The sequence below is a fragment of the Balaenoptera borealis genome (genome assembly GCF_965194805.1).
Source record: "Balaenoptera borealis genome assembly, chromosome: 18".
NCBI classification, from domain to species: domain Eukaryota; kingdom Metazoa; phylum Chordata; class Mammalia; order Artiodactyla; family Balaenopteridae; genus Balaenoptera; species Balaenoptera borealis.
Window position 1 is genome coordinate 17,494,457 of NC_138877.1, and position 23,459 is coordinate 17,517,915.

Genomic DNA, 23,459 nt, shown 5'->3' on the forward strand with positions numbered 1-23,459 from the left:
CATGTATTGAATAAAGAACTTGTTTCAAAATATATAAGGAACTCATAGAACTCAATAATAAAAAGACAAACATCCAATAAAAAAAATAGACAGAATATTTGAACAGACAGCTCACCAGACAGCTCATATACAAACTTGAACAGGCACATAAAAAGATGTTCAACATTATTAGCCGCTGGGGAAATGCAAATTAAAACCATAATGAGATCCCACTTTATGCCCACTAGAACTGGAACTCTTATACATTATTGATGGAAAATAGTTTGCAGTTTCTTAGGAAAGGTAAATATTGCTGTATACCAACAGTTCTGCTTGTAGGTATCTACCGAGATAAATGAAAATATGTGTATATAAAGGCTTTGTATGCAAATGTTCATAGCAGCATTAGTAATAGCCCCAAACTGAAAATAGTACAAGTGTTCATCAACTGGTGAATGGATAGAGATATGGTATATCCATGTAAAAAGGAAAAGACAGTAAAAAGGAATAGACACCAATACACGAACAACATGGTTGAATCTCAAAAACATGCTCAGTGAAAGAAGCCAGATAGAAAAGATTGCATATTGCAAGATTCCGTTTATAAAACGGAATGTAGAGAGAAGGAAAGTAGATTAGTGGTTGCTTGGGGATAGGAATAGAGATTGACTACAAATGGGCACAAGGAACTTTCTGGGATGATGGAGATATTCTAAAACTGGATCGTAGTGGTGGTTTCACAACTATACATTTATGAACACTCATCAAACTGTTTATGTAAAATGGGTAGTTTTATGGTATGTAGATTATACATCAGAGCTTTTATTTGCTTCTCTTAGCCAGAATATATAATAAAATCTTGGACAGATATGAGTTTGAGATTATTTGGTTGAGCCTCACTACCAAATTTTTATCTTTTGGTTATTAAAACAGTACAGTAAGATTGCATCATATCTCTATTTTTTTAAGCTAGTTAACTTGTGTATCTTATTTTCAAAGCTATGCTGCAGGCTAGAGATTTTAGTCTCTTAATTCTATGTTTGAAAATAAATCTTGTCTTTAAATCTTTTTTAACAGGATTTGAAGCCACAGACATTTAGAAATGCGTATGACATACCAAGACGGAATCTTTTGGATCACTTAACAAGAATGAGATCTAATCTTTTGAAGAGCACCCGCAGATTTCTTAAAGGACAGGATGAAGGTTAGATCATGGTTTTAATGTTGGTATTTCTTCAGTAAACTTATTACTTTATATTGGAAATACGTAGAGTGTTATTGTAACTTTTAAAGAATTATGACAGTAGTATTACATTCTCATTGAATGAAGTAAAAAGTGAGTCATCCTTGATTCTCTACACTTCTTTCTACCATCACTGTTGCCCCAAATTCTATTCCCCAGAGGTAACGACCTTTGTTAGCAGCTTAGTTTCCTTTTTGGCTTTCTTCATACATTCACATATACAGGCACATGTACAAACAAAATCATTTTCTTGTGATCTGCTAGTATCTGGTAGTTCAACTAGTTTAACTCTGGATGGCCAATATATGTCATATTCTGGTATTACCTTCAACTGTACCCATGGCACCTACTACAAATCAAGTCAGATGAGAACTTAACCCTTTGCCAACTCTCACATAAGCATTTCAACTATAGTTTTATATAAAAAGGGTCATCTATGTGATATCTCTTTTCTGTAAATTCTGCTTTAATTAAATTCTGCTTATTTGGAATAGAGTAGAAGAGACATTTCCTTTTCATAGAAAGGTTACACATATGCTTATTCTATACGCTGAAATTAACTGCAATCTTTTTGCTTTGTTTAGAAGATAAAATCAAGTATTTAAAATTTTATTTTAAAAAAATCTCAAGATTTTATGTCACAATATTTATAATGGTGACAAAATAATTTAGAATATGTGGTAAGGAAAGATTGACTAGAATAAACCAGAGAGCACTCATACATAAGACATTATTTGATAACTAGTTGGAAGGTAGTTTTAGTGAGGTTAACTTTGTTTTTGCTCTATTCTGTTTGAAAAGATCAAGTGCACAGTGTTCCTATAGCACAAATGGGGAATTACCAGGAATACCTCAAGCAAGTACCTTCTCCACTAAGAGAACTTGATCCTGATCAGCCTCGAAGGTTGCATACATTTGGCAACCCCTTTAAGCTGGATAAAAAGGTAAATTTCAAATGTTCCATTATATAATTTATTTGCGGTAGGCACTGTGGAGAGAGCAGTTCTTAATTTAACTAAAGAAAGCTGAAGCTATTTTCTTGGTAGAATACCTAATAAATGTCAACAGTTAAAATATAGTTATTTTAATGGGAATTGGAATTAGTTGTGCGATTAAAAACTATGTAAAGCTAGGGAAATTATATTCTTTTTTGTTATAGGGTATGATGATAGATGAGGCAGATGAATTTGTGGCTGGACCTCAAAATAAACATAAACGACCTGGAGAACCAAATATGCAAGGCATCCCTAAAAGACGTCGCTGTATGTCTCCACTACTAAGAGGCAGACAACAGAATCCAGTTGTGAACAATCATATTGGAGGAAAAGGACCACCTGTACCTATGACTCAAGCACAGCCAGATCTTCTTAAACCCCTTCCTCTTCATAAAAGTAAGAGTTTTTCTTTAAATGTTACTTGCTGCTCTTTGGTTCTTCATGGGAAAGATTTTTGTAATATATTATAGAAAAAATTGATAAGGTCCAAGAGTGTCTAGAGAAAATATTTGTTTACTCTAAATTAGCATGTAATCATTTTTATGTCTTTTTAATGAACATTTATTGAACATTTCATATATTCATTATGCTTAATAGCTATCATGATTTGAAATATCATTTGCAAATCTTAAGTATTTAAAAATAACAGTTTTTAAAGGGGCATTATCAACACCCACAGAAAGATGGTTTTCAATTTCAGTTTAATTCAACAACTAATTCTTAAATGATATGCTAATTTAGACAGTGCTAGGCATTGAGGTATAGCAGTGAACAAGACAATAGTGATCTCTGCCTTTATTTATAATGAGTGAGGAAAGAAAGTCATTGAACATTTCATTAGAAGTGTGATGAATGTTACAAAAGGGAAGTCAAGTGTGTTGTGGAAGTATTTGGCAAGAGGATTTAGCTTAGGCCGTGGGGTCAAGGCACTTTACTGAGGAAGTTCTGTTTACGCCAGTACTTGAAGGATGAATGGGAATTAGTAAACTAAAGCTATGCATTTGCCTGTGCCTCAGTAGTAGTCTAAGAAGGGTATGTGCAGAGGCATACAGTAAAGAGCAGGGCATTAAGGGAACTGAAAGAATGCTGGTTATAGCAAGGGTTGTTGGGAATGAGGCAAAGTGAGAACTGAAAGATACACATGCAGAGTCTAGATCATAGAGGGTCTTGGAAGCCATTATAAAGATTCTAGACTTTATTCGAAGGACAATGAGAATCCATTGAAAGGTTTTAAAGAGGTAGTGATCTGATCTGATTAGCATTTTATAAAGATCAGGCTGACTTTACTGTGTGGAATATTATTAGGGAAGAATGAGAATTGATGTAGGGAACCCTTAATTAATGGATTCATTAATTAGAGGTAGTGATCATTCATGGCTAATGATGTCTTAACTGGGGAGAAACCAAGTATGATACCTCCTGATGGAATTATACAGTACTACTTTTGAGGTAGTCCTGCCCACCCCCCCACCCCACCCCCCAAAAAAATACTGAACATCAATCTGACCAAGCCTCTCTGTCTAACTACCAATTTTTAGGAAATATAAGGGACATAGAAACATGTTAAATAACAAAACAGGGATAAAATTAGCAAAATCCAGATTGTGGGAAACTCTGTAGGACAAAGAATCTGGTGTGTGTATTTTTCCAGAAAAAAAAATGCATAGAAAAAAAGAGGTACAGAAGGATTTTATAGATTAAAAGATAGTTAAAAGACATGTAAATCAATTGCAATGTCCAGGTCTGATTTGGACCCTGAATCAAAGAAAATCAAACTTTCCACAAACAGAAACTATATAAGGTAACGGGAGAGTGTCGACAGTGACCGGGTATTTGACGCGTTAAATAGTTGTTACGGTTGCACAGAAACCAGTTAGGAAGCACAGGGAAGAGCTAGTGGTTACCGGGGAGTGTGGTTGTGAGAAGAGCCTGTATTGGAGAAATACTTGGATATATCAGCAAAGGACTTGGTGATGACTGGTTGGATGATGGAGACAGGGCAAGGGAGGAGTTGAGAGACCCTGGGTATTTCAGTGTGTCAGGGGTGGAGTGGAAGAAGAGAGGTTGAATGAGTTTAGTTTAGAAGTGTCTGTTAGATAGCCAAGTGGATTTCCTAAGTTAGAAGATGGATCATTGAGTTTGGAACTTACGAGAAGAGGACTGGGCTAGAGAGATCGGTATGGGAGGCAGCCTTAAGCCCCACTGGAGTAATCAAGGGAAACAGGAGAAAAAGCCTAGAGCAGAACTTTGAAAGTACCAAAGTTAAGAGGGGAAATAAGGTTCAGAAAAGGAGATTGAGAAGGAAGGAAGAATCCAAGAAAGAGGAGAAAATAGAGAATAATTTAGTGTTATGGAAGCTAAATGGAAAGAGAATTGAGTGGTTGGTGGTCTCAAATACTTCTTAAACAAGTCATTTGAGAGGATTGGAGTAGTTCTGTAGGTCTTTAAGATGACAGAGTTGAATATATTTAAATGCTGGTGTGATGGAGCCAATAGAGAGGGAACAGCTGAAAATAAAGATGAGAGAAAGTATAATCACAAAATCACTGAGAAGGCAAAAGGGAATGAATGGTCCAGAGCCCACATGAAGAACGCTTCTTCCATTAAAGCCGAATGGGTGTAGTGGGCACAAGTTTAATGGTGGGAAGTCGAGGAAGTTCACCTTCTTTCTGCTTTTGCTTTCCTCTGTGAAGTTGGAGGTGATGTGTACTGCTGAGAGGAAGGAGACATTGGGAAAGTCAGAGATGTTAAAACAGTGGAGAAGGTTCGAATGATTTTTTTTGTGGTAGAGGGAGAAAAGGTTGTAATAAGACTGCTAGGCAGTGCTAAGATCCAGGTGCAGGTGGTGAGTGTGACCACTCTGTAGAGCTGGGTCATATTTCTCCAGTAGTGCCTGCTCATCATTCCACATGTGAGTCTGCAGCAAGAAGACAGATTGCGTCATCAAATTTGGGATTTTTGCTTGGCAGGTGTCATGGGAGGACAATAGAATGAGAGAATTTAGGACACTGTTAAAAAGTGATACATTTTGGGAGATAAGTTAGATAAGAAAGTGGATATCTAGAAGGAATCTGATTAATATGAGAGAGAACGTAGAGGAATTGCTGGAGTGAATGTCTGGCAGAGTTCAAGAGCAATAGTAGGAATACTGCAAAGATGAGGGTTACACATGCCTCCATCCCTGAATTTGTGTTTGACTTGAGAAGCAAATGGGTGGGTGGAAAAGTTCCTTGGAGATGAGAAATGGAGGAATTGGGAGGCCAGGTTCTTAGCAGGCGATGTCCTTAGACATGGATGTCACATACTACAGCATTTCTCAAACCTTAATGTGTATGTGAAACCAGGTGGGGGTCGGGGGAGTGGTTGGTTAAACTACAGCTTCTGATACCTTGTTTGGGGTGGGGCTCAAGATGAGCGTTTCTAGCAGGCTCTCTGATGGTGCTAATGCTGCTTGTCCACAAAGCACACTTTGGGCAGTAAGGACCTAGAATGATGTCCCAAGGGACATGGGGTGGAAGGAAGTCTGTGAACCAGGTGCCGGGGACATCCGTGACCACGGGAGTGCTCTGGAGGTCAGTAAAGATAGTGATGAGGAGAGAGAGGATGAGTTGAGTGGGATAATTAAATCTCAAAAGAGCAAGAGTTTTTCAAGAGTGCATGGAGAAATGTTCTTGAAGTGGCATTGGAAGGTGAAGGGATTAGTGACTCCAATCCTTATTTTTTTATTTATTTTTATACATTTTTAAATTTTATTTTATTTTTGGCTGCATTGGGTCTTCGTTGCTGCGCGCAGGCTTTCTCTAGTTGTGGCGAGCGGGGGCTACTCTTCGTTGTGGTGCACAGGCTTCTCATTGCGGTGGCTTCTCTTTGTTTCGGAGCACGGGCTTGAGGCACATGGGCTCAGTAGTTGTGGCTCGCGGGGTCTAGAGCACAGGCTCAGTAGTTGTGGCTCACGGGCTCTAGAGCACAGGCTCAGTAGTTGGGGATCACAGGCTCTAGAGCACAGGCTCAGTAGTTGTGGCTCACGGGCTCTAGAGCACAGGCTCAGTAGTTGTGGCACACGGGCTCTAGAGCGTAAGCTCAGTAGTTGTGGCACACAGGCTTAGTTGCTCCGCGGCATGTGGGATCTTCCCGGACCAGGGCTCGAACCCGTGTCCCCTGCATTGGCAGGCGGATTCTTAACCACTGCGCCACCAGGGAAGTCCCACATCCTTATTTTAAGTCCACGGAGAGTGTTTGAGAGACAGCAGTTTCTTTGCAGGAGACCTGGGTTTCGATTAAAGCAGGAGTTACTGTAGAGAATATTCAGTAAAGTTTGCACATCATGGAATAGGATTTAGGAGGGAGGGAGTCAGAAGTTCAGGGAATTTTTGTGGGGATGAGTTTACATTTTGAACAGTAAAGAGATGAATTCAGCTGGTGTCCTGGTGGTTTGGTGAGCAATCAGAGAACTTAGAATTTAGCTGCTTTCTGTGAGGAGCAAATGCGATAATCTAATATTGAGTAGTAAGCTTGCAGGCTTTTTAAGTCTAGTAGTCTAGTGAACTAAAGTGGGCACCAGCTATTCTTCACTGCTCAAGTGATGAAGACTATATGGATGGTTATAAGAAAAGGGGGCGCTGTGGAAGTTTGGTGGTATGTTGATGCAGAATATTGATCAGCTTAAACTCCGTGTTCACTTTTGCCTCTAAACGGTAATAACTTACAAGGTAGAGGTAAGTTGGAGCGAACTAGTACTCTCTAATAAAAGGATAACCATGATAATCTTGATCACATATATTTCCCTAAAGCATTAAAAACCTACTTATTCAATAAAATTGCCATAGAATAAAGCAGAGAACTAAAAGTTGTTTGAAACTGGCTTTTATTTTTCTTCCTAAGGGCAAAAATTGTACAGGTTTTTAAAATATTGTGAATGTTTCACATTGAAATGTACCATATATTTGGTAAAGCTTAAAAACCATATCAAATTGTTAATTTGCATCAGTCAGGGAGATCAGTTGTGATTTGCTGTAATATTGTTTCTTTGAAGTTTTCTTTACTGTGTGCTTTGAAATTGGCTCTCATCATTTTTTTTTTTCTTATTTTTATTTTTAGTTTCAGAAGCCACTAATGATTCAACAGTGGATGATGTGGTTGAAAATCACGTTGCAGACCAACTTTCATCAGATATTACACCAAATGCTATGGAAAGTGAATTTTCAGCATCTTCTTCTCCAGCCAATTTACTGGAACGACCAACCAATCATACAGAGGCTCTCGGTCATGACCACTTAGGAACTAATGACCTCAATGTTGGTGGATTTTTAGAAAATCACGAGGAGCCAAGAGATAAAGAACCATGTCCTGAAGAGAATATACCAGCATCTTCACTCAACAAAGGAAAGAAATTGATGCATTGCAGAAGCCATGAAGAGGTCAACACTGAACTAAAAGCACAAATAATGAAAGAGATCCGAAAGCCAGGAAGAAGTATGTATAATTAGAGACAAACATCAGATTTGATTTCTGTTTGTGCTCAAAAAAAAAAAAAAAAGTCAAATAAACTAAAGCATAGATCTGATTTTAGGTCACTCTTAAACAACATATGAGCTATATAAGACTTGGTTCTTTATTCAGCCAACAAACACTTACTGAATATCTGCTATATCCAAAGTACTGTGTTCGGTGTGGTGAGTAGGAGGGACAGAGCAGAGCAGGAACTCACAGATACACGTGGTTCCTACCATGACAGGAACCCATAGTCTTGAGCACTCTGTCAACGAGCAACTGGAATTTTAAGGTAACAGCAAACCCAGACAGAGGTAGTGACTATTAAATGACTTCGTATCTGTAAAGTTCTAGGCATAGTACCTGCCTACCATCTTAACTTTTAAGATTTAAACTATAATAGTGCTCAGGGATGTGTTTAGGCCAAAAAACTAAAATTATGAAAGCTATCTATTATATGAGTACAGAAGAACTTTGTGAGATAAAGTTTCAATATTATTGACATTCATTCCAAAGATGTTGGCAGATCACCTGCTATGATGGTGCGGTGGCCCCTGGGTGGTCCAGAAGTGGGTAAGACTCAGTACCGGCCATTTAGGAGCTTATAGTTCTTGGCAGAGTTTTATGTGAAAACTTGAAACTGAGACAGCACTCTTTTTTTTCCTACCAATTACGATGTGTGTATTCTTTTTTTTTTTTTTTTAAACATCTTTATTGGAGTATACTTGCTTTACAATGGTATGTTAGTTTCTGCTTTATAACGAAGTGAATCAGCTATACATATACATATACCCCCATATCTCCTCCCTCTTGCGTCTCCTTCCCACCCTCCCTATCCCACCCCTCTAGGTGGTCACAAAGCACCGAGCTGGTCTCCCTGTGCTATGTGGCTGCTTCCCACTAGCTATCTATTTTACGTTTGGTAGTGTATATATGTCCATGCTACTCTCTCACTTCGTCCCAGCTTACCCTTCCCACTCCGTGTCCTCAAGTCCATTCTCTACATCTGCATCTTTATTCCTGTGAGACAGCACTCTTAACTTTTTTTTTCCCCCCCTCTATTTTATCCACTCCCCAGGTTAGCTGTAGTTTATTTAGAAATTTGTCATAAGGATGGATTTTTGTAAAGGACACTTCTTATTTTTCTGCGGCACTACCAAAAAGCTGTTTACTCATCCTTCTAAGCTTTATATTTGATACCCTATTGAGAACTTTTACCAAAAAAAAAAAGCAGTGTTTAAAAAGCTATTTTATCTTTGTTGATGTATGATGAAATATGTGTATTATAAAATCTCTAATGAGCAGTGAAAATTTTATGTAGACTAGTTTTGGTTTTGTCTTAGTATATCTTGATGTAGTAAACTGTAATAGAAAAATATTGAATAGGAGTGCAAATTAAAGCCACTTAATTTTTCTTTTTGCTTCTCTTGTTTTAAGAATATGAAAGGATCTTCACTTTACTGAAGCATGTGCAAGGCAGTTTACAGACAAGACTAATATTTTTACAAAATGTCATTAAAGAAGCATCAAGGTAAATAATCTGTTGTACATTATGATATGCAGTGAGTCCCCAGTTTTCTATAGCTGGTATTTTAACAGTATCTGTTTTATGCTTGTGTTGTTATGCATGTATATGACACACCCCTTTGTATATAAGCACTTCTCTCTTTTTTTCAGTTTATTGAAAGAAGTTCACTTAAAAAATAGCTACACAGAAATTCTTCAGAGATCATGGACCCTTTCTGTCTACACATTACAGATTCTTGCATAATTCTCGTTTATCCTACTCTGTGGCTTTTTGGTGTCTTTATATGTTATAGTCTTTAATTTTTCTCCTTTGTATATTTGAACTACAGTTAATATTAGTGATAAAAGGTAATCTTGAAAGGCAGTATTTGAATGCAGTTCACTTGTATGTGGGAAAACATGTAATTAAGGGGACCAGAGCTGGACAAATGGGCCTTATTCTGATTGCCTCAGTAGCCCAGGATTATGTACTTTAGTACAAGGAATGTGGATCAAGATTATAAATGGTAACTATGAAGTGCAATTAACTGGAAAGCATAGTTGTATGAGTTTAGTGAGTAAAAAAGCATTTTAAAATTTCTTCTTCAAGACTTTTAGACTTTTAGTAATGTAAGAAAACTTAGCGTTTGTCTCATCTGACCTTCCAAGATACCCACCCTTTAATTAGTCCCCCAGTTTCTTCCATGCTACGTGTAAAGGTTTTTAAGCTGTTAATTCTATTTTTTTTTTTTTTTTCCTATGAGTGGCTAGAGCATAGGTTACTTTGAAGTTTCAAGATAAGGCCATAACTTTTCATATTATTGATATTGAGTATTTAACCCATTCTGCTCTTTATGTAACGTTCTGTCAACTCAAACTTCATCATCGATTTAGCTATATTCCAGGTGCCTGCATTCTACTTCTGCCACCTTTTAGAGAGTTGTGTAGTATTATGGTCGGTAGTCATATTAGTTTACAAGTAGAGAGGAAGTAGGTATGGATTGGGCAGTGTTTTTGGATATTCTGAAAAGCATCAACAGTATTAATACTTAGGCAGACAAAAGTAATTTTAGTCTACTATATTTATTACCACAAAAATTTAAAAGTTGCCACTTGAACTTTGTTTGCTACATCCTAAACTACAGACGTCTAATTGTCCTTGATTTGCTAGTTTTCAAATTGTAATAGTAGAACACCACAGTTTAAACACAATTGCCCAAATTTCATTTCTTCTTCCATTTTGTGGGGAATTATATTCATATTTTATTCACATTCCATTCAACATTCAATGTTCAAAGAGCGTAAGAAGCTATTGGAGTCATTGCTTTGGGAGCCCATGTTGCTGGAATATTTATAACCCTTGTCTTTATTAGGGTTTTTTCCCCCCTTTTTCTTTTTGCTTGTGGAAGAAATAACCTCTTTCCCATTGTACTTAGGCCTGGATTATTTGTTTTAGGAACAAACTATAATACTCTACTGATAAAATAATTTGCTAATCTTCCAAGAGATTTTATATATCATAAAGTTGTTGATTTTTCATTTTCATCTCACGTTGAAAAATCTTTCCAAGGCAGTTTCTCTCTTTAAAAAAAAATTATACTGATATATAACTTTGTTAAAAAGAAATTGAGAGTGCTATTACTTATTTTTTTATACAGGTTTAAAAAAAGAATGCTAATAGAACAACTGGAGAACTTCTTGGATGAAATTCATCGAAGAGCCAATCAGATCAACCATATTAATAGCAATTAAAAGAAAACAGAATGTGGCCACTTATTTCACTACCTTCTCCAAATACAAAGTAAATACAAGACTGTTGTGATCTTGCATTCATTTTTTGACATGCATTGTTGGCTTTTTGAAATACTAAGAGCAAGTCTACAGATCCTTTTTCCATCATTTTACAGTGACCTTTTCTTCATTTTGGTTTATTTTTGTAATGTGAAAAGTATCACTCTAAAAAACATTTTTATTTAACAAACTAAAAATATTCCTCCAAATCTCTTGCTTGTCATTGACTCTTGCGTGTCAATTTCCCTCAGGTTCTATTTTCTTAAACCAACCTTTAAAATTGTCACCTCTGTTAAGGTTGAACTTTGCCAAAAAAATAAAAAAGAAGTTACTTTGTAATTTTTGGGGAAAAAAGCACATACATTAAAACTAGGCAATGTTTTGTATATACAGTTATTTTGGATATATTATTGTAAGTTGTACAAATGTATTTTGAAGAATATTTAAGAAAAGCACTTTTGTTATTCCATCAATAAATGCTCTATTTTACTCTTGTGTGGTTTAGGAAATAATCACATTTAAAGTAATCATTTAAAACCATCTTAAGATAATGGAATTTTAAAGGCCTTGCTTTTTAGCATTGGAAAAATACACCACTTGAAGTTCACATTTGTTAAACCTAACTGTAATTACATGTTACATAATCTGCATTGTCTTTTTACTCTATGTTCTTAGATTTTGTTGGCCACTCCAACATGCTCCGTTTCTGCCTAGATAATGGAAATGATGGTATCTGTGGCGGATAGGCAGACTCTTTAAAGCTGTTTAAAAAGCAGACGCCTTTGGACTTTATTGGTTTCCTTACTTACTTTCCTTCAACCCCTTCTCCTTTCTCCCTAGGATTGTGGATGGCACTAAGGTGAAGCCGTCAGTTAGGGAGATGTAAGTCTGGGGTATACCACATACTCTGAAATGTCTAGCATTTAGCAGCTTGATGCCATACTTACAGAAGTCTCACAACAGACTGGGGTTTCAACAGGGATCTCTTTGTTCTGCTCTGCTATTACACTTCAACTCTCCATTTTATTTAGAAGCTAAATGGAAAGGAAACATGTTTAAAATGACTTTGCTCATTCTGCATTCTCCCTGAGTTACCCAGGACGAGGAAAACCGAACACTATTCACTGTCCGCCCTCAGTCCAACATGGCCTCACGTGTCCTTACTGAGGACGTGACCCTGTGACCTGACTCACTTACCGTTCATAGATCACTGCTGTGCCTTGTAGTGCTTTTGGGATAACCAGTAGAAAAGAAGGCTAAAATACATTTAGATTAAGAGAGGGTGAAATAAATTTATAAGATTATGGTAAAATTGAAGTATTTTTAGGTTCTTAATATTTGAAAATCACATACCCTTATCTTTTTATACTTTAGCAGAACATTTTTAAAATCAAGGGTATAGCAAAATGAAACTGTAACTTTTTATGAAGAAAAGCATAGATGAAAGTGGAGAACATGCTTGAGATCTGTTAATTCAGTTTAGGGGATTTGAAACTCTCCCAATACTGAAGACAAATGCTGTCAAGAAAAAAAAGCATTTAATGTAGTGTTAAATAGTATTTTCATATGCAATTCTTTAAACATTTTTTCACCTCTACAAAATACCTTTAAGCAGGATATCATTTAGTAAATGGAATTGTTAAGGTAATTAGCTTCAGTCACATCGCTAAGTTCAACAAGAGATACACAAAATCCAGAATATACTGTCTGGTGTTAAATTATATATGTTTAGATGCTGAGATTAACAGGAGGGGGACTACAAGTCATTCAGATAAAAGTTAATACTTAACAAGAATATTTAGGAAAGGGACTCAATCTAGTCCAATATTTGGCCACTTTCCTTATCAGAAAGTTCTTATTTGCATTTCACAGGTTGCTCATGAGGTAATAATCCTTTAGATTCTTGACCTTTAATACATTTTGGGGTATGAACCCTAGAGGGAGTTGGAAAGAAGCAGTTTGTTCCGTCTCCTCTTTTTGTCCTTAATCTCTCTGCCTCCATACTCTACGCCCTCATCCCAAAACCTAGTCACAAGCTTTGAAACCCATCAAAATTCAAGCTGAATATCTCATCTCTTGCAGGTTTTTTTTACATGTTAAGAAACTGGGCATATTAATTGAATTAGTGAAATACTGCAGAATTTTTGTAAGCAAAGGGGAGGGGGAGTACATTTGAGGGGAATATCATGTCTTTTAGGCCCTTTAGATCAATGGATGGATGGATGACTGTAGGCTGGACAAATGACGTTCTCCAAAAGTTTAATTTTCAGGTTAAGATCATTTTTTGTAATGTTCTTGTATGTGTCCCATTTGTCAACTGATTGAGTCATTATTTACTCTTATCAGTAAGCTTTGTCAATTTGGTGTACTGAAGGCTGAGACTCATTTGTCCTTTCAATACCCTGTCACCAGAAGAATAGCCACTTTGCCTTGTGTGTTATGAGCAAGTACCTCCCAGAAAGAGAGGTAAATAAATTCACAAGGACTGTATTTAGACGTGCGGCGGATTATGGAACTGGTGTTGGATTGTATTTTCATTCTGTTTACTATGGCCGTTCTGGAAACTCTTATCACGGAAACAGTGGTGTGTCCTTTACTAGGTAGTTCAAAGATTTTACATCATTTTATGCAGTTGAATTCCAAGAGAGAAACTGTTCTCTCTTAGCTGTCATCAACCTTTATTGGCTATGAGCTTTTGACAGTGACCTTTCTGTTCAAGTTTAGTCCTGTTTCTTTGTTTCTTGAGGGAGTAGAACCTGTCGTGTTTTTTTTTTCATCTTTCATTTTTTGACCTGTATCCTTTCTAAGAGAGGGCTCTCTGTTGCCTGTTCTGAGTGATAAGTGACATTTTCATCTAATAAATATGGGGTTGGGATGATCATGGTGAAATACTAAGAGGATATATTTTGTTATGGACTTTTTCTCCCCAAATAATCCCCCAACAGATTATTTCCTAGTGAATGATTATCTTCATCCTTTTTGTCACAAGTGTCTCTTTGATTTCTAACACAAGTTACAGCAGTATGCAAATGATTCTCAGATAAAATGATGTTGACAGTATTTCCTTAACAATTTGTGTAAAACCTATGCGTAATTTTCATTATTCTAACTTGACTTTTTTTCTCTCCATAAATAAAAATAATGCCTGATGTTTAGTTAAAGTAGATCCACTTTTGCTTGATTTTGTTAGTCTTGTTCCATCCTATTTCTTTTTAACACATTGTTTAGACTTGCCAACAACTCTTTACTGAGAATCTTTTTCTTTCCTAGGCTGATAAGTAATTGCCAGAGAGGGTGGGGCAACATTAAGAGGAATAATTTGAGTACTTTGTTCACTGTGGTTGATGCTTAAAGGACTTCTGCTTGTCCTTCTGATGTGCTAAGGCTCTGCCTGTACCATCCCCTCTTTGGATTAAGATGAGGTTGTATGGTGGGACTTAACAAGTACTAGGGCAAACATTTGATTTTTGTGTAACTTTAGCAAGCTTGAGAAAGATCAACAGAAAAACTATAGAAATGCAGGTGCGTTCCCTAGGATACTAGGGGTGCTGAGAGCCAGAGGACCGCTTGGACACTCTAGTGGCCTGAAGGAATTCTTTCATCCTACAAGGCCAAGAAAGCTCGGCAACAATGGGGAAAAAAGATTTATCATTTATTTTACTTTCATGACTTTTAAAGTCTCCCCAGAAGTAGAAACCTGAATTTTTAAAGACCTATATCAACTATAAATGAGCTGAGAGAAACAGAAGGCAAAAAAGCCACAGAGGATGTTAGTTTCCTCAGTAGTTATGAAATATTCCCCTTTCTCAGGATACATGACATAGCAACTGAGAAGCTTCTGAAGCACCATAGAAACCAGCTAGAAGGAATGCTTGTTTTAGGTTAGGGTGGACAAACGAGGCTTTGTTGCTAGAGAGGTGCTGATAAATATTTAATTTATGTGACTCCTATCAAAAGAAACTGTAATACCTGTGTTGGGTTCTCTCAGGAAAAAGATGAATGGCCGATCTGCTTTAAAAATAGGAGTCCGAGACCTTTTCAGTAACAACAGAGCTGCAGGAAAGATAAAGAATAGAATCCCATTGTATTTTCTCTTCATTTGAGGAAAGTCACTATTAAAATTGGATACGAAGTCACTTATATGCCTTGATTTTTGGAGAAATAAAAGTATCCTAATGATATAGCATTGTTTAGTGTTATGATGGGGTGCAAATGGGAAAATTAAAGAGAAAAGATACCACTTAGCCAACACTGTGTCCTATTTTCAAATTATTCCATGGAATAAATTCCTTCCTGAAGGTAATTTTCAGAATGACTCTATTCCTTGTTTATGGGGTCGTGCTACAAATCCTTTTCAAAATGGCTATCTCTTTTCTCCCATCATTTTTCAAAAACTTGGTTCTGTTAACATTTCTTTTTTTAGAATGCTCTACTACATCTGGACTTGGGTTTTTAGTGGGGAGGCTTAGAAGTGTGAAGGTTGAACTGGATAAATCTAACAAAGGGAGATAATGGGGAAGCAGCTGACTGAGTGTTGCTGACACTCTGTGCTCCTAGGAACATACCTGTAGCTGCAGATGCCTTGGTGCCTTCCTCTGAAACCTCAATCTTGGCCTTGTGGATTGCTTCAGAAACATAAACGCCATCTTGGCCTAATCCCAGGACATTAAAATGTGATTGTTTATTTGCATTTTGATGCATTTAGTTGAAAGATTTGAGTACATTTTTAAAGGATGGACTTTACTTACCGTCTCGTTCGTATGCTGCTTACTGTGTAGTTAGGAAGAGATTTGTTTGGGAAATTTTAAGGTACAATAATTTATGCAACTTTCAAAACCTCAAATTTGGTAAATTATCTAATAAATAACCCCTCTCAGATTAACATTCAGGGCTGTGCCCCATTTTTTTCAATAGTTAGTTTTCAAAAATAATTTCTAGTTACTGTTGAAATCTTTCCTTTAGTATTTCTAAAATTTCGGTGGTATAAGAATTGCCATAGTATGTGTTAAAATGCAAATTCTGGAGCCCAGGAATCTGCACATTCAGCAAGCTTCTGAGATGATTTCCCTTGAATGCCTTCTTGGGCTGCATTTTAAGAGCCACTTTTAAATGACAGTCAGAGGTTTGTACTATGGGCCTTAAAAGGCAGTGTATAAAAAATGTCTCATGCCTCATGACTGCATTCTGTGTACTGAGTGTATCAGTTATGCAATTATCTTGCCTTATTGGCTAGAATTTGCAAAGAAAATGAGGAGTTAGAACTATAATAGTTGTATGCCAACAATTTCAAAGATATTATAAGCTTAGCAAATAGGAATCTGAGTGATCCAAGCGTTAGAGGAATTGACAGGTTTTTGTAATTTAGCCATCAATAATTTTTAAACAACTCTCCACAGTGAAACGGTACTTGATAACACAAAGAATGAAAGTAAGAATCTTTAGAATGAGAAGAAACTTTAGAAATCATCCAGTCCAATCCTCTCATTTTAGAGTGAGCTGTGAAGTCATCTGAGGCCACACACTTGACAAGAGGTCCAGTCGGGCATATGCAGGTGTTCTGACAGCAGGTGCAGTGCCTATTTCCACCCCACCCTTCCATACAGACGCCACCACCTTGGAAAAGTGTGTTCTAGTCAACTGTAGCACGCACTGGAAAGGGAGCTGTGGCAAGAGTCTTAAAATAATCATTGTGATGGACATGTATTTTGAGGGGGCTTCTTTGTTTGATCTTAGACTAATATTTAAATTGTTTTGCATTTCTCATGCACATACAAGGGGATGGCAAATGAATGTTGTGAGAGAATGATACCAGTGGAGTACAGAATATGCAGCATTTCGTCCATCTTGTAAATAAGGCATACACAGGAAATTGTGAGTTGGCTGTGTTCACTGTACGGAACAGATACTTTGCAGCGTCAGTTGAGGGAACCAGACAAGGGCCAGAGGAAGAGAAAAATCAACGGAAACATTCACTTGCCATCACTTGTCCTAAAACCAGTGCAGAATCTGATTGATTGTAGCAGTTGGTCTTTTTCTGTAGGATCTTTTAGAAAAGAAACAAATTTCTCTACAATAACTAGCCTGTCTCACTAACTCATTGAGCAAACTGAAATGCAGTGCCCAGATCAGAATTGTGTGTATAAGGAATGGTTGATGGTCATGAGAAGCTTTTACTAATCTGTGACTTCGTTACTATCTAGTATGCCATCTGAACATTTAAAATAAATGTTAATGAAATGAGCAAAGGTTCTTTATCATCTAGAATATAGTAAATGCGTTTGTGTTAGAAAACAGGCACCGTGGCACAATGTGAGAAATGGGGTCGACTGGTTGGTATGAATGGGTTTTTGGTTAGATGGGCTTGCCTCTTTGAATTTCTTGAAACTGCAACTGAGGTTTCATTTAAGTAGCTTTTTTCTCCATCATATTACAGGAGTGGTCCAATAATTGACATTTACATGTTTGCACAGACATAGGCTAAGACCCATAGCCTGTCATGTCCCAGCATCCTCATCTGTCATACATTTTATCTCTGGTAAGAGTTAACATTTCAGAAGACCATTATTTGTGATCAAAATAAGGATTCAGGAGTCATGTGTGGGTTTGTGTTTTTCTTGCTTGATCTCGTATTACAGATCCCTATTTGCTTACTTTTGTTAAGTAGCTCTGGAAATGTTATGCTACTAATGAAATCAGCACAAAGGGATTCTCCTGGCTTTGGGCTCATCCTCTTCTGCAGTGTTGGCAGCTGTCTAGTGCCATTGACAGCCGTACAACCTGTTTCCTCAAAATTTGTTCCCAAGGTTGTTTAAAGGTGCTATTCTATTTAAAAGGGTTCCATGAGTAATTACAATGGGAACAGCAAGTTGAATAGGTTTGTGCTTTTGTTTTTAACAGTGGACTTCTTAGAGCTGCTAATTTGCTAATGTTCATAGTGAATCTCCACAGGAGGGCTACAATATGTAGTGTTTAACCATGGAACAACCCACACTATCTCCTGTCTCCAAATTTACCAGGTTAGCATTCTAGAGAACATACTTCGGGAAACTAGCCGCCTTCCCCCCCACAATAAACTCTTCTGCTCCTATATTACGCTTCAATATCCAAAGCAAACGGGTAAAATTCTTCCTGCCCTCCCTGGCATACTCTCTTTTTCTTCCATAACATCTTCTATAAGTATTTCCATCTCATCTTTCCTCATTAGATTGTTAGTTCCCAGAAAGCAGAAGCTGTGTTATTCATTTTAAATATTTACTTTGCTCAACTAGCATAATAACGCTTGGTACACATATGTGTTTAGTAAATGTTGGATGAATGCATACTCGACACTCCTCACGCTGTACATTTGTTTCATTTCCCCATAAAAACAACTGCCTTAATGTTGTTTAATCTGATTTCACTTGTAAGGAAATGTTGGTTGCTGTCCTTGGAATCACAGGGGCACAGCACAGAACGAGTCTTTGGCAAATCTCATCCAAAAGACTGTTTTAGTGTCCCTTCCCCTTTGTGAGTGGAGCCCGTCATTCTTTGTATGTGATTGGCCATCCTCTCAAAAGGCTTAAGAGTTTTGATAATATGACATTGTGTAAATGTAAGATTTGCAAAATATAAATTAGTAATCCTACATTTCATCCTCAGCTTCTCACAAAGCAGGACAAACATTATCATTTGCTGTGTCTTTTGTCTTCCCAGTTATTATCACTTACTATTGGCAACATTAATGGCTTTGAAAAAGTTATTGCCAGAATTCGCTTCTAGTTTATCTTTCTCATCGTCTTGTCACTTAGTTGTAGATGTCAAGTGTGTGTCACATAGCACCCAGCCCAGCATATACAGAGGGAGTGCTGGAAAGAATCTGAAATGGCCTCTGAAAGTAGGTGGTTAGTTCCTTTCTCCATCCTTCTCCTCTAGCCCACTCCTCACGTCTTTCTTTCTCCCCACCCTCCCACCCAGCTCTGTTGAGATGTAATTGACATATGTAACATTGTGTACATTTAAGGTGTACAATGTGATATTTTATGTATGTATATATCATAAATAATATATCTTACATCTGTACCCTTTGACCACCTTCATCCATTCTCCCCACCCTGGCAACCACCGTTGTACACTCTGATTCTATGAGTTTAGGTTTTTCAGATTACACATATATGTGAGATCATACGGTATTTGTCTTTCTCTCTCTGACTTAATTCACTTACCATAATGCACTCAGGGTTTTTCTATAATGTTGCAAATGGCAGGATTTTCTTTTTTATGGCTGAATAATATTCTATTGCATATGTATGTACTGCAACTCCTTTATCCATTCATCTGTTGATAGACACTTAGCTTTTTTCCATGTCTTGGCTGTTATAAATAATGCTACTGTGAACATCAGGGTGCAGATATCTCTGTGACACAGTGATTGATTTAATTTCCTTTGGATATATACCCAGACGTGAAATTGCTGGATCATATGGTAGTTCTATTTGACTATTTTCCATAGTGGCTGCACCAATTTACATTCCTACCAACAGTGCACAAGGGATCCCTTTTCTCCACGTCCTTACCAACACTTGCTATTTTTTTCTTTTTGGCTGTGCCACACAACTTGTGGGATCTTAAGTTCCCCGACCAGGGATCGAACCTGCGCCCTCGACAGTGAAAGTGTGGAGTCCTAACCACTGGACCACCAGGGAATTCCCAACACTTGCTATTTCTTATCTTTTTGATAACAGCCGTTCTCACAGATGTGAGGTGATATCTCATTGTTTTGATGTGCATTTCCCTGATGATTAGCGACGTTGAGCACATTTTCATGTACCTGTTGGCCATTTGGGTGTCTTTTTGGAAAAATGTCTATTCAGATCCTCTACGCATTTTTAAATTGGATGATGATGATGATTTGCTATTGAGTTGTATGAGTTCCTTAGACATTTTGGATATTAACCCCTTAACAGATATGTAGTTTGCAAGTATTTTCTCCCATTCAATAAGTTGCCTTTTCATTTTGTGAGTTATTTCTTTTGCTGTGAAGAAGCTTTTAGTTTGATGTAGTTTCACTTGTTTACTTTTGCTTTTGGTGTTTGTGCTTTTGGTGTCATATCCAAAAAATAATTGCCAAGACCAATTTCAAGGAGTTTTCCACTATGTTTTCTTCTAGGAGTTTTATGGTTTCAGACAGTTAAGTCTTTAATCCATTTTGAGTTAATTTTTGTGAGTGGTGTAAGATAGGGGTCCAGTTTCATTCTTTTGCATGTGAATATCCTGTTTTCCTAACACCATTTACTGAAGAGACTATCTTTCCCCACTGAGTATTCTTGGCTTCCCTGTCAAATATTAGTTGACTCCATATGCATGGGTTTATTTCTGGGGTCTCAATTCTGGTCCATTTGTTTGTCTGTTTTTATGCCAGTACCGTACTGTTTCAATTATTGTAGCTTTGTAATATAGTTTGAAATCAGGACGTGTGACACCTTCATCTTTGTTCTTTCTCAGGATTACTTTGGCTATTCTGGGTCTTTTGTGGTTCCATACAAATTTTAGGATTGTTTTTTTCTGTTTCTGTGAAAAACACTGGAATTTTGATAGGGATTGCATTGAATCTGAGGATTGGTCTGGGTAGTATAGACATTTTAACAACATTAATTCTTCCAATCCATGAACACAGGATGTCTTTTCATTTATTTGTATCTTCTTCAATTTCTTTCATCAATGTGTTGTAGTTTTCAGTGTAGAGATTTTTCATTCCCTTGGTTAAATTCCTACGTACTTTACTGTTTTTGATGCAATTGTAAATGGGATTATTTTATCTCTTTTTCAGATAGTTCATTGTTAGTGTATAAAAAACACAACTCATATTTGTATGTTGACTTTGTATGCTACAACTTTACTGAACTTATTGATTAGTTCTAACTAATTATATACCACCATTACAATATTAGAGAATCTGATTTTGATGATATATTTACTATTACCAGTGATTTTTACACATTCATACATTTTACAATGTTAATTGGCATTCTTTTATTTTAGCTGGAAGAATGTCCTTTAGCATATCTTGTAAGGCAGGTCTATTGGTGATGAAGTCCCTCAGCTTTTGTTTGCTTGGGAAAGTCTTTGTCTCTCCATACGTGAAGGACAGTTTTGCCAGTATAGTATTCTTTTTTTTTTTTTTTTGGCTGTGTTGGGTCTTTGTTTCTGTGCGAGGGCTTTCTCTAGTTGTGGCAAGCGGGGGCCACTCTTCATCGCGGTGCGCGGGCCTCTCACTATCACGGCCTCTCTTGTTGTGGAGCACAGGCTCCAGATGCACAGGCTCAGTAGTTGTGGCTCATGGGCCTAGTTGCTCCGCAGCATGTGGGATCTTCCCAGACCAGGGCTCGAACCCGTGTCCCCTGCATTAGCAGGCAGATTCTCAACCACTGCGCCACTGGGGAAGCCCCAGTGTAGTATTCTTGGTTAACAGTTTTTTCTTTCAATATTTTGAATGTGTCATCCCACTCTCTCCTGGCCTGCAAAGTTTCTGTTGAGAAACCCACTGATTGTCTTATGGGGGTTCCCTTGTATGTAACTTGTTTCTTCTCTCTTGCTGCTTTCAAAATTCTTTTGTCTTTGACTTTTGGCAATTTAATTATAATGTGTTTTAGTGTAGCCCTTTTCATGTTCAACCTATTTGGGGTCATTGGGCCCTCATGAATCTGGATGCCCATTTATTTATGTTTCCAAGTTTGGGAAGTTTTCAGCCAATATTGTTTTAAATAGACTTTCTATCCCTTTCTCTTTCTCTTCTCCTCCTGGGATTCCCATAATATATATATTGTTTCTTTTGATGGATGTCCCCAGCTCCCATAGGCTTTCTTCACTCTTTTGTTCTTTTTGCTCCTCTGACTAGATAATTTCAAATGACTTATCTTCTAGTTCACCGATTTTTTTTCCTCTGCTTGGTCAAGTCTGCTGTTGAAGCTCTCTTAATCTTCAGTGCAGTCATTATATTCTTACGCTTTAGGATTTCTGTTTTGTTTTTTTGATGGTTTCTATTTCTTTGCTGAACTTGTTACTTATTTGTGCACTGTTTTCCTAATTTTGTTTGTCTGTGCATTCTTGTAGTTTACTGAACTTCTTTAAGAGGATTACTCAGAGTTCTTTGTTAGACAGTTAACAGATCTCCATTATTTTAGGGTAGTTATTTATTTCTTTTGGTGGTTTCATGTTTTTCTGATTCTTCATGATCCTTCATTCCTTGCATTAATATCTATGTATTTAAGTAAGCAGTCTTCTCTTCCAGACTTCACAGGTTTGCTTTGGCAGGGAAAGACCTTCACCAGTCAGCTGGTAGCAGTCATGGGCAAGTAAGGCTCTCTATCAGGGTCTCTGAGCAAGGCTACTGCATATGCTCTGAGGTTGCAGGGGTTGCTGCTGGCTGGGTTACTTGGTTGGGTGGGTCTGCTGGCTGGACTGTGCGTTCAAGTGGGGCCACTGTGGGGGCTCCCTGTTCAGGTGGGGCTTCTGGCTATGTTTTATGCTTGGGTTGGGCCACTAGCTCTGTAATCACCTCTGGTTGGGTGAGGTTGCAGGCTGTGTTCCCTGGCAGGATGGTGCACTGATTGGATACCATGATTGGGCAGTTATGGGCTGGGCTCTGCAATCATTCCTGGTCAGGTGGGGTCTCAGGCTGTATTTTCCAACTGGGTGGTGCTGTTGGCTGGGCTCTGTGCCAGGTGCAGTGACAGGCCGGGATCTGGCTTGGTTGTACCATGGGTTGGGCTCCAAGGCCGTCCAGAGTCACTGATCAGGCTCCCTGGTTGTATGGTGTCAGGGGCTATGCTCAACAGTTGGGCAGGCCATCTGGCTTGGCTCTTTGCCCAAGCAGAGCTGTAGGATAGGCTTCCTGGCTATCTGGGTTCTCTGGCCAGGCTTCCTGGATGAGCAGGACTTGAGGCTATGCTTGGCAGTTGGGTTGGGCTGTGAATTTGCTTTCCTGCCTGGGTGGGTTGGGAGTATGGCCCTTTGACTGGAGACCCAAATCACAGAACTGTCAACTGAGCCCTCTGGCCAGATGGGGCCACTGGCTTGGCTCTGCAGATGGGCACTGCTGCTGGCTGGGGTCTTTGCTCAGGTGCCACTGCAATATGGTCTATTAAGCTTTGAGTGCCGATTGCTGTAAGCTTTGCCCCTCTTCTCCATCTCTTATCTGATTCCCTGAGATCAGAGACCTGAGAGGGCCTACCAGGATGTGTTCTGCAACATTGAATGTCTACCTTGGGCTCTCTTTTCCCACTGGAGAAACCATAGACCTAGTGCTTTGTCAGCCTGGAGGAGGGGTGATGTGGTCAGGGTGTAGCCATTCCTCTTAGCTTTCTAATGTGGTCCTTCTCAGTCTCTGTGTTTCAGAGGGGTGCTTCAGCCTCACCCCCTGGTGGGAGTATTTCCACAATGGTGACTTGTCTATGGTTAGTTGCTAGTTGGTCTTCTTG

General features: G+C 38.0%; 2 protein-coding genes across 10 annotated transcripts in view; one reads left to right on the forward strand and one right to left on the reverse strand.

The window, feature by feature from the left end:
• The window catches only part of INTS6 (integrator complex subunit 6), a 109,910-nt gene that overhangs the window by 76,941 nt on the left and 9,510 nt on the right, over positions 1 to 23,459 (forward strand). For 5 of the 9 annotated variants that reach the window (XM_082365331.1, XM_082365332.1, XM_082365333.1 and 2 more), the window contains 6 exons: positions 1,057 to 1,183; positions 2,024 to 2,166; positions 2,382 to 2,613; positions 7,315 to 7,689; positions 9,145 to 9,238; positions 10,872 to 11,493. In XM_082365331.1, the coding sequence (XP_082221457.1) occupies positions 1,057 to 1,183; positions 2,024 to 2,166; positions 2,382 to 2,613; positions 7,315 to 7,689; positions 9,145 to 9,238; positions 10,872 to 10,965 (1,065 nt within the window). In that variant the 3' untranslated portion in view covers positions 10,966 to 11,493. Of the gene's footprint in view, positions 1 to 1,056; positions 1,184 to 2,023; positions 2,167 to 2,381; positions 2,614 to 7,314; positions 7,690 to 9,144; positions 9,239 to 10,871; positions 11,494 to 16,494; positions 18,021 to 23,459 lie in introns of those variants that run through there. The other 4 variants (XR_014236931.1, XR_014236932.1, XR_014236933.1 and 1 more) reach the window with 2 other exon arrangements.
• SERPINE3 (serpin family E member 3) overlaps positions 12,440 to 23,459 on the reverse strand; it is a 30,664-nt gene continuing 19,644 nt past the window's right edge. The window contains exons 6-8 of the mRNA XM_082365575.1: positions 15,570 to 15,656; positions 14,974 to 15,057; positions 12,440 to 12,522 (exon numbers count right to left, since the gene is read on the reverse strand). Of these exons, the coding sequence (XP_082221701.1) occupies positions 12,479 to 12,522; positions 14,974 to 15,057; positions 15,570 to 15,656 (215 nt within the window). The 3' untranslated portion in view covers positions 12,440 to 12,478. The remainder of the gene's footprint in view (positions 12,523 to 14,973; positions 15,058 to 15,569; positions 15,657 to 23,459) is intronic.